Here is an 11,377-nt window from a genome sequence, read left to right as displayed (position 1 = left end):
CAAACGTGTTTGCACGCATCGGCGACGACGATGCACCTGCGTACGCGCGCATTCCGTGCGATAAACGGCCGCCGTCGTTTATTACTCGCTTACTCCGAGACCTGCAGGAGTTCTGACGTAAAAAGGAGCACGTAAGAGCAAGTTTTATCGTACCAAGCCATTTAAATTCCATTTCAAATCTACCGAAGCCTCAAAGCCGCTCGAGGGGCTCCCTCATCTGGAAGCGTCTTCCAGCGGAATCGAGAGCGCATAACGCGTCTCTACGCGAGCAATTTAAGAGGATCTGCTCGCGCGCGACGGTTTCGAGTTAAAAAACAGAAAAAAAAAAGATTCGGGAGTTATGAATTCGTTGACCGTTCTGGAAAAGGATCGCGGCACGCGACGTCGTCCGTCGTGCGGGAGAAACGTCCTTTCGTGCCGAGGAGAATGGAATTCCATCGCGATGCAACGCTTCGCGAAATCCCACGTTACTCCTAACTCACACGGACTCTCTGGGATCCGGTGTCGGTGGCATCGTGTAACCACACGCACGCATACAGACCTTCGCGCCAGCCTCCGTACCACGCGCGTACAACTCACACGCACGTGGGCGCGCGCGGTCGTTGCTGTTAGTCCACCCCGATCCAGCGTCTCTCCCGCTCGCCCCCTTTCTCGCTCCGTCTTTTTCTCCGCGTTTCGACTTCCTCTCGTGCGAGTGAGCGAGCCTTGGTCGGCCTCGGCCGTCCTTGCCCCTTCTGCTAGGCATCGTGTCTGTTACCGCATCTACTAGCTGGGACGAAAACATCAACTCGCTCGGTCCAACGGATTAGAAAGGCTTGCGGGCCCCGTAGTGATGGGCCCGATCCGATTCCGCGTGCGCTATCGTGCAATCGATGAACTTGACAACAGGGAAGAGCCGCGTGATAAGATTGTCGATTTTTAAAGGGAGCCGACCGAAGAAGAATTTATGGCGCGTTGTTAGCACCTCGAAACGCGGACGTGTCGGAGACCGCGATCAGGGTCGTGGCGGGATCGTCTGATTTACGACCTCATTTCTGATAGAGTGAACGAAAGCAGAAATATTTCAGATAAGCGCGCCCCCGTCCATTTGTCAAATCGACGAACTGTCGTAAAACGAAAAGTAGAGAAAAATATAACATTGGGTCGGATATAGCTCGTTCACCTCTCGAAGATCGCCCATGAGGCGTTTGAAAGATACCAACGACATAATTAAGATTAGGGTTTATTTAAGATTACGGATATGTTTGCGCTTCTAGACCGCGACGATCCCTCTCTCTCTCTCTCTCTCTTTCTTGTGCGTGCTGAGAGCACGCAAAAACCTATTGTGACCGTAATCTCGTATAAATCTGTCGCAACGCGCGCCGCCGGTATCTCCGTGCCAATTATAAGTTTCGCGGAAAGTATGCGGCCTCGAGCGTGTTATCTGTCACCGTCGAGGAGAGGCGAGCGTTCTCGCGGCTACGAGATACGACGCAATTGCCGCGGGAGAACGTTGCCGGATAGCTCGTGGCTAATGAAAAATCAGGGTTGATCCCATCGCTAGAGGCGACCCATCCCGTCGCCTTTCCCCTCGCGGTCCGTTCGCGCGTAGGAGGGAAAGTTACCGGGAATTTCTCCCCGCCGTTCCCCTCCCTCTCCTCCGGATCTCCCGCTTCCCTCGAGACACCGACGACGGAAGCTGCAGCCTCGACGATCGGCGCCCGGTCACGAAAACGAACGAACGAACGAACAGTTGAACAGGAACGGTAGGGAGACAGAGGGGGACGAGGCAGACGCGCGTGCTTTTTGTGCGGCCGTTAAGCGCGCCGGAAGAGCCGGCAGGAAACGTCCGCGCAACACGATTCCAGCCACGTTCGACTCTCCTCACGAGCTCAGGACTCGAATCGGGTAAGGTAAGCCTTCGGTTTTGCCATCGCGCGCGAATCCTCGGGAAATATCCAGCGGGCGTTTCGGCCAACGACAGAGAGGTGTTGTTTCTCCGCCGACGCGTCGGATATCCTCTGCGACGTTCTCGATGGAATTATGATGACTGTCGCGGTATTTACATACTCGAGTTCTTGAAATTCTCAGAGTTGAGAAGCAGCGAGATATCGGAGCGTCGAACATTCGGATTTTATCCTACACAATTATTTTAGCAAAATGCGTTCCTGGACCTCCGCGTTTACCGCTCGGCGGAGAACTTGGCGGCTGCGATCGTGGAACTCGCATCATTTCCAAGACCTCTTCGCCTTATATCCACTTGTTATTTTTACGCTTCGCGAGACCTATCTCGACCACGTCGCGCCGAGGAGTTCCGCGTATCGCGAGATCATCGGCGGGCACGCATCAGCATGCGCGAATACGGGAAGACTCGAGAGATACAGACGCGTAGAAAAGAAACGACGTGCGCGGCGTTTACCTGCCGCGAGAGAAAGACGGCCACGCGAGATGAGTTATGGTCCAATTAAGTCTCCGCGTCCAACATCCACCGTCTCGCTCCTTCCCCCCTTGCCGCCGATAAACATTAACTGACTAATGTCTACATTTAATATACTGACGGTGGTATCTTGTAACGAAACTTAGCACGCCCCAGTAACGTCATTAGAAATATTACTTCCTTGTCGACACGCCGCGAGCTCGAAATAGTTTCCTTCCCGCACGTGCACTAAACACAGTTAAACGTCGGGTCGAAGTTAATTATCTCGCGGCGCGCCAATGTTAACAGTCAGCGCTAATGGGCTCGGATATCCGTGAAATCGTATCGATAAGGCGGTAGCAACAAGTCAAGTTCGCAATCGTCGAGAGAAGAAAAAAAAAAAAAATAAAGAGCGAGTTTATTCCGCGTGGAATTTCATTTCTCGAGCCTCGCGAAACGTAAATACGAATACTTGGGCGATCTTTCAGGCGCTTACTTGCGGATGAATGAAACACGTTTTCGTGCGAAACGTATTAAAAATTATAAGTGGAACTTTTTCTCAACAATTATTTGCGGTGATTGTATCGGGACCTGACGAAACAATCCTAGCTCCCCGAAACGTTCCTCTTCAAGTCGATTGTCTTCGGTTTTCGAGTCGCTTCTTTTTTTTCCTGCCGAGCATCCGCCGCCGTTCGGGATTTTTGACTCCCTCGATCGCTATTTTACAGTCGTCTTCAAATAATGATTTGCGGCCACGGTTATGTATAGTTTCTTTAATTTCTAGAAATTTTATCAGCCATTTGCCACGCGGTTTCGTATTACGAAAAGAACAGCGAAGCCGACAGAGGACGAACTTAAGAAAGGAATCAAATATTTATTTAAACCTGTTTTGCATTCTTTTTACCTGGGCGTTGACGCCTTTTTTACGGTCGATAAGTTTGTTAATTTTATGAATTTTTATAATGAGACCTTCAAAGAGCATATATTTTTCTGAGAAGTCCTATTAACTTAGAAATAAAGCAAAAAATCAAAAGGCTTCCTAGAATAAACCGTTGGACAGTTTGCTCGAGATATTCTCAAGTCCGACGTTCAGGCCAGATTTTGAAACGGAAAGGTTAAAGTGCTTCTAGACAATCAAATCGTCTATTTATGTTTCTCCCTCATGCAAGTTTTGCACGTCAGACATTATCTTAGAAAATTGCATGAATGCGTTTGGGACACGCCGCGCGATGAATCACTCGTCGTCGTCGTCACCGGCTCTCGGAATCTTTCCGGATGTATAAGATTGGAAGGAAGAGTCGCGGCGAAGGAGCGTGAGACGTAAGAGTGGGACGTCGCGGTTTTTTTTTCTTTTTTTTTTTAATCGTTACGAGCGCGATATTGCGACACGCCGTGATTGGCGGAGACGACGAAATACAAGTGACGGCCACCGATATCTGCCTCATTTACCGATATATACCACGTATATGTTACTGCAAGCTGCATTCTTTCGCTTTTTCCTTATTCGTCGTGGCGTGACCTATATATGCACGCGTGTGCAGTTGGCCGAACATGTTTGAAGTGTGACGAATATTCACCCGCGGCTGCGAGTGACTTAAAGCGCGTATATCGAAGCGTATTAAAAGCGTCTAATTGCACGCTTTGCAGCCGATACGAGAACCATAGCATTATCGTCGCATTGTTTTCTTCCTTTTTTTTTTTTTTTTTTTTTTTTCAGCCAAACGTCGGGATGTCAAACGAAATTACCGGGCCGTTCAAGACGTCGTTGACGAACAGCCGGTGGTCACGGCGAGCGAATAATTAGGAGCACGCGTCCTAAATATCCTCCCTTCCCCCTCGATATCACTGACGCGGACGAATTCACGGTTCAAGACGTTTACGATCTCACATGTACGTTGCGCGATGCCCGAGGCGATCGAGAAGTCCGCTCCATTGACTGTCCGACGTGACGAGAACGGAGAAGATTTATCTCTACGACGCGCACACCGAAATACTTGGCCCGAATTCCGCGCTCGAACTGTTACATCGGCCGGCCACTTTTCATCCGTACAATTGCGGGCTCGAGCACTCAACAGCTCGGTTCTTGATTTACCATCGTCGCGTATATCGGGAGTGCAAAGTGCGTATTTTGCGAGCGAGAGGGAGAAAAATTACGAGCGGCCCAGTTATCGGCGTCGAAATTCGCTAGTGGCCCGACTCCACGAGCTGAAACATAGGACGTCGTAGACGACGCCGATCGTTCTTCCCCGGAATCGCCTGATTTATCAACCGTTGGAAGCCTTAAGCAGCGGCTTATTAAACGGATCCGTAATGCGTATATTCGTAATCGCGCATCCTTGTCCCTTCCCTTCGCCCCGCCGCGCGCGTTGCCATGTCGATCTTTCGCTGCAAAACCGATAAATTATGCATACCATTATTCATGCTCGCTCGCCGTAATCATGTACGGCGGTTGACAAGATCCTGTCATGCTTTACAGGCCTCCTGGCTCCGCGTTTGTTTGCTACTCCGCGAAGGTAAGGAGGACCGTTTACGGCAGTGAGACTGCAAGCTATTCAATTTACCGACTCTGAATGCACGGCCGAGCTTTGAGGATATGGGAGTCGAAGGATACGCGGAAGAAGTGTGTGTGAGAAAGAAAGAGAGAGAGAGAGAGAGAGAGAGAAGTGAAGTACGCCCGCCTAGCCGAGATCGACTGCGTAAAATTCGAAAGGCCGAAGAAGAGATGCCGGAAAGCGATAAATTATTTATAAGCCACACGGCGTTCGAGAGAGGCTATCGCACCAGGTTTCGCGCTCGTCCTGCTGCACGCGCGTACATATTCAATGAACTTCGAAATGCCTAGATATTAAGGATGTAAAATAGAACGGGAAACATCGCGACGCCTGTGGCTGGATTGTTAAATCGATGCCACGCGCAGCCATCTTTTCCTCGTTCAACTCGAACATTTCGCGTGACGTTTACCACCCGAGAGAGCACGATGCAACAGTCACGACGTTGCGACGGCGACGTCTCTCTTTGACGCGCGCCGTAATCGGTACTTAAAAAACTATATCTGCGTTTATCTGATTATTATTCAAACGGCCGAGATAATTGGAAGAAATCGTAGATCGAGTACGCCACTTTCTCACAGGACAGTTGGCAGAGACGGAGGAAGGAAGGAAGGAAGGAAGGAAGGAAGGAAGGAAAAAAAAAGGGAGGAGAGGAAAAAGAAAGAAAGAAGATCCATTCGGCGCAGGAAAAATCCTATCGCGCGGGTCTTTTCCTGCCGTGCTCAAGTGTCAGGTAGACGTGACCGAGGTATGCACGCGTGTAGGAGATGAAATCCAGGGGTATCTGGAAACATTAAAACGTCGCCCAAAGGTTTTGAATCCCAGGCTCTAGGCAAACTTTAAGACGAGGAAGTAAACGGGCGCGCATTCGTTCGCCGAGTTTGGCCGCGCTCGGCGCCACTCGACAGGGTTCGCGGTACCCTTCTCCCACTCCGGTCATTCCTGTCGCTCCGCGATCGCCGCCGCGGCAGTTGGCGTAATGGTGGGGACGCGTGCGGTACGTTAGCTACTCAATCGTCGCTGGGTGCTCGTAAGCTAACGTACGTGTGGTCGGATACGCCGTGAGGGTTCGAGTCAGGCAGGGCGCGTGCCTCGATCCGGTACGCACGTCTCGACGGTGGTGAAAACGGGCCGAAATCTCTTACGGGAAAGCGAGTTCGGAAGTGTGTGCCGCGTTGGCGCACGACGTGCGGCCGCCAACTTGAAGCGATAAGCGCGGGAACCCGGGAGCCTCGTCGCGGACGTACCGAGTTTCGCGGCCGCGCTGTTCGACGTCGGTTGATTCCTCGCCGGCCTCGCATCCTGAGATGTGTGTTACGACCGTGGCGTGCATCACGCGCGACGCGATATCTCGCGCTGTTCTCTGGCGTTGACGGAAACAAGCGCGCCCGCGCGCGCGCTTACTCGTTCGCTCGTTCGCTCGCTCGCTCGCTCGCTCGCATTCGTTGCAATCGGGAGATCGGCCCGCGAGTGAGAGAGGAAAGAACCGATTTCGGGAACGACAGAGACCCGTTCTCAGTGTGTGCGCGCCGATTGTGTGCTACGTTCAATGGCCCCCGGAGTCCCTTTTCGTGCCAGCTCGCCGATCAGAAGCCCCCTGGCAGCGACGACCATGACCGCGGACAGCCTGTTCGAGACTACCAGCATCCCGGGGCATCTCGCTCCCACGCCCGAGAGACTGGAGAGACTTCTCTCGAAGCAGACCCTCGAGGAGCTCTACGAGGTCGAGGAACAGCCTTTCGCACGGTAAGTCACGACTCTAGACACGCGGCTCCGTTTCTCTCTCTTTCTCTTTCTCTTTTTCTTCGCTTCTCCGACTCTTCTTCGTCTCGATCGCGCTCCACTCTCTTTCGCCCCCTCGTCCCATCGGGTCGTCTTTGTCTTCGGCGTAACCTAATGAGGCTAGGCCGCTTCCGACCTGCCGCGACTTCGGTGACCTCCCGGAGGTCGAGCTTAACCTCTTCCGCGCACTCGACGTCTAGCAATATTTACGCCTCGAGCCGATCGCTTGTAATGAAACGCCGACGGAGAACGGGATTTTTGTTGTCGCGATATTCGATACCCGTGCATTGTACGCGAACGAACGCCGTTTTCTCCATCAAGTTCCGCGTACGAAACTCGACGCGCCGGGACTCGAATAACCATTCGCGATCCTCCGTGCGTTTGATTAGACCGTTTACCCGTCGTTGAAGCACTTTCCATCAAACTGGAGGAAATACATTACGTGAAAGATGTGCGAAGGTGAATAAATTTCTTTTTTGGTTTTTGTTTTTTGTAATTTCCATCTTGATTAGATTTTTTCTAGTAGATTAAGAGTAGGACGTAATAAAATTGAGATAAGACGAAGAAAGATACTGTTTGATATTTTTTTTTTTTTACAAAGAATTTTATTAAATTGATTGAAATTTCAGTATCTTGTACTAGATACTGAAAAGAATACACGTAGTTTTTTTGTCTTAAATAAATCTTAGTTGTATGCAAATATCGCGTATGGAAAATTACATTGACGTTGCGTAGAAAGTCGAGCAATAGCTACGCACGTGAGGCAAAGAGAAAGGCTGATAATGGGGAAAATATCTCGTAAACGAGATACGGTGTCGCAGGATTATTAATCGGGGATTTATGCGAGCGGTGCCAGTTCGTAGAAAATTAATCCGGTGATCTTCGATCACGTTCTCACGCTGCGCGTCTTATTTATAATTAAAAAAAAAAAATAAAGTAAAATTAGGTCTTCTCGCGCGGGGAAAAGGATTTGACGCTATTGTTCGCGAGATCGTGCGGGTAATACGATTAGCCGTCGAAGGTGATAAATGCGTGAGCGCGAGGTAAACGCGAGACGTGGTTAATTAGTGTCTCGTGACACGCACGCGTCGCGATCACTCGGCTGGCTTAATGGACGCGCAATCGTGAGGGATTTTTTTTTTTTTTTTCATGTATCGCGCACGTCCGCGGCGGCTAACAAAGGGACTTATCGATAAGGCGTATTACGTCCGAGAGATAACGCGCACAGTGTAAAGTACGGATTAACTTTAGCATGCAGCAAATTATCGATTCAATTATCGGTATCGCAAGATATCGTTAATGACTTATTTACGCGCGGTTTAAGTCTCGCGCGAGGGGTTAATAGAGCCGATAATGCGCGAGGTTTTTTTTTTTTATTCCTTTTTTTAGCGTCGGTTATATACGATAAATCGCAGGGTGAAAAGTCGAGTTTTATCTCTAAGCGCATTAAATTAATTCGCGAGATTCCTCGCGACGGAGGAAGAGGACGAGATTTTGTCCCCGCTGAAATTCTACGTCGTCTTCTCATCCGCGTTTAATCGTCGTGGCCAAAGTTACCGCGTAATCGCATTACGACACGCGCCTAACGTGCACATGAAAGAAAAAGAAAAGCGCGCCTGTTATGCTCGCCTCTCCGATTTATCTCTAGCTAATTTTCCGAGGATCTCGCTCGCAAATCGGGGGCCCCCTTGCGCAATTGCGCGTTAAATCACGCGCGTCGACGGAAACGCGCTCGTTATAGAACCATTTCACACGTGTCTACGATTTTTTAGCGATCCACCGCGGAGAATACTAATGCGGCCTTTTCTTGCGGTAGATCGTTACGCGCGGCAAGAAAGTAACAGCTCGCATATACCGTGCCATTGTAAATATTCCCGGCGCGGTATTTTATCGCCGTTCGTATACTAAATATCGTTCAATCTAGATAAGAATTATTTGACCGTTCGCAGTTGTAGCGAAACATACGGGGCTTTTAGCGTTTTAATATGCAAAACGAAATGACGTGCGAGAATTTTACGAGATATCGGGAGAAGGAGGATGAAACGAGAGAGACGGAATTGCGTGATATATGTAGCTAATAAGATTGTGCGAGTTTTAATGGGCCTTTGCGGTCGCTATTCGACCATCTCGTGGTCCAGAGTTCGCTAAATTATCTCGTCTCGCGGACGAGAACGGCGTTTATTTAGTAATTAATTTTTTTTTAATTTATAATCGCGCTCGTGACGACGCTACGTCACTTCCGTAAGTCGGGCAAGGGCCCTGGGTAACCCTTATTTCGGTCCTGAGGGCCTCCTCGTGAAAGAAAGTGCTCCCACTGCGAGAATCGAGGTCGAGACTTGGCTCCTCTCGTCCCGATACATTCTTTTACGAGCTCACACGGTAGAAACTCCCGCTGCTCTCTTCGCCCGAAGAGACGCATCCGCCGGCGTCTCCGTCGCAAAGAAAAGGTTCTTTCCAAAACTTCAAGGCCGTTCAGAGCCCTCCGCGTAGCCGACCCGAAAGTGCGTGACGTGTCCCGCGAACAGCCGTTGCGTTTCGAGGAAATAGACCCGGGGCGAAATTCTCGAGTGGCATCCTCCCCGAGTTCTGACCCATCGCGCGATCGGTTTTCCCACGGTTCTTCATAACGACGCCGCTAAATTCGCGAATGACAACGATCCACGATCACGCGAACGAGATACATTAATTGGCGCGGAAAGAAAAACGGGGCTATCGTGGCGGAAAACGTATATGAGAAATTTTATATGCGCACAGAAATTCAATACAAAGTTACATTGTTTTCTATTTGGCTGCGTAACAGATGACCGTTGATCGCGTGTTGGGTCGCAGATGTGGCCTCCGTGGACGAGATTGCGAGCTGAAAAATCGAACCGAGCGAGACGACGAAAGCGCGCGCGCGGGGAAAATCCCCGGGGTTTAAGATTAATCGCGATAGCGCTAATTAACGATTAACCAGCCGCGCGTATAAATCTCTTACGTGCCGCGGCGCGCGCTGGAAATCCAACTATCGTAAATTCCCGATGAACTTTAACGCGTCACGTAGATATAATATCCGATAATTGCTAAGCCGGGTAGTTGCTAAACATTTTATCCGCGGCTTACATTACGGCGGCAAATAAATTTCTGCGAATTAGAAGAGATTCTCGCGGCTATCTCGCGTGGCTTTAATATATCTCTTCTGCCGTGCCCCGGGGATACTTTCGATATATCGCGTGGCGCGTCGATTCTTTTGCGCTTTCCGCCGGTTTTAGCAAACTCGAGCGTCTCGCGAATAATCTTACGATTAATTTACCGTTATCGAAAAGAAACCACTTACGATTTTTAATAAACCGCGGGCAGAACGCGCGCGCGGCGCGACTTCCATTCGCTTCGCGGTACGTTATAATGTCTCCTTAACGACCGGACGCGCCCAGGACCTTCCTGAATGGCGTTAAGCACCGTCGAGATTTATGCAAACCGTCAATCACCGCGCCTCGTGACAGCGACGCCGCGGAATGAAAAGTATCAGATAATAATCGCCGCCACGCTCTTGCCAGCACCTGCCGCGTTCTAGAATTTCTCAGGAGATTCCACCCGGCGCGACGCGGTCCGCGCGCGAGCGTAAATAATTTCATAATGCGAACGATTATCTCCGACGTCCGTGCACTCGGATGGGACTGTGGCTTCGCACAATTTGTGCACGGAGGCGCTCGATTCTCTTGGAAGCTTCGGTCGACGCGCTTTTGTGTGCAGTAGAGTCTCTTGTGAAACGCGGAGAGAAAGAGGAGGCAACTTTGTAATACGCAAGTGGAAACCCTCTCGACAAGTACCACTGTTGACCCCGGTGCGGGTTTTGAAAAACACTTGAAAAGTCAAGACGTAATTCTATTTTATTTATCGTTACATTTTTTTTATGTCGCCAAAAAGAAAAGAAAAAAAAAAAAATAATAAAAGATGCAGGACAAGATAATTGCTAAAAATTGCGCGCAACGTTTGAGAACTCGTTTGTTAATACGAACGTGAAAATTACTGCGCACTAAAGCGAATAAAGTCACGAGGCAATCAAATACGTTAACGTGTGCGTTTATATTCGCGCTTTGATACGGCGATACGTATCCCAATCGCGAGTGACACATCGCGTATCCCCACGATATTAAATAAATAGCATCTTCCCGGTATCAATTTTCAGTGAGCTCCCTTGTCCTCGCCCTCGCCTCCTCGCTAACTTCCTCGATTGCGAGTACGTGCGATCGAGTGCAAACAAATCGCGTCAGTGTTTATCTTACCGCCGTGGGGTTTGCGACATCGCGTCGTGCCCCGCGCGCAAAGTCCAGCTGGGGCGAATTACGTTACCGCGCGCGTATGTCGTTCGTTCATTTCGCGCGGCGTGAAAAAGGATTTGGCGTTGCGCAACGTATCTCGCCCGCGCGGAAACCGGCGCCGCGATTTTCCTACGTGCGGTAGCACGCGGTCGCTCCCTTCTTTCGCTTGAGCGTTCGTTAACCGGCCGCTTATCCGTAATCGCCTCGTGCAGTAAACCGACGATAAGCGAGAAGCGGCTCTGTCGTTGTTTAACGGCGCGCCGTCGGACCGCGATGCTCTTCTGCCACGCAAATCGTCAAGCCGACGCCATACGCGTCGGGCCTCGATATAAATATTACGTCTATGTCGG

General features: G+C 50.3%; 1 protein-coding gene across 2 annotated transcripts in view; it reads left to right on the top strand.

Annotated features, from left to right (window-relative positions):
* The first annotated feature begins 654 nt into the window (after positions 1 to 654).
* The window catches only part of LOC139111817 (death-associated protein kinase related), an 89,897-nt gene continuing 79,174 nt past the window's right edge, over positions 655 to 11,377 (top strand). Inside the window, exons 1-2 of one of the 2 annotated variants that reach the window (XM_070672343.1) lie at positions 655 to 1,887; positions 4,872 to 6,690. In XM_070672343.1, the coding sequence (XP_070528444.1) occupies positions 6,494 to 6,690 (197 nt within the window). In that variant the 5' untranslated portion in view covers positions 655 to 1,887; positions 4,872 to 6,493. Of the gene's footprint in view, positions 1,888 to 3,625; positions 6,691 to 11,377 lie in introns of those variants that run through there. The other variant, XM_070672344.1, reaches the window with a different exon arrangement.

This window comes from Cardiocondyla obscurior, linkage group LG25 (assembly GCF_019399895.1).
Source record: "Cardiocondyla obscurior isolate alpha-2009 linkage group LG25, Cobs3.1, whole genome shotgun sequence".
Taxonomy (NCBI): domain Eukaryota; kingdom Metazoa; phylum Arthropoda; class Insecta; order Hymenoptera; family Formicidae; genus Cardiocondyla; species Cardiocondyla obscurior.
The sequence above is the reverse complement of the archived record's forward strand: the minus strand, read 5'-3'. Positions and strand labels throughout refer to the sequence as shown.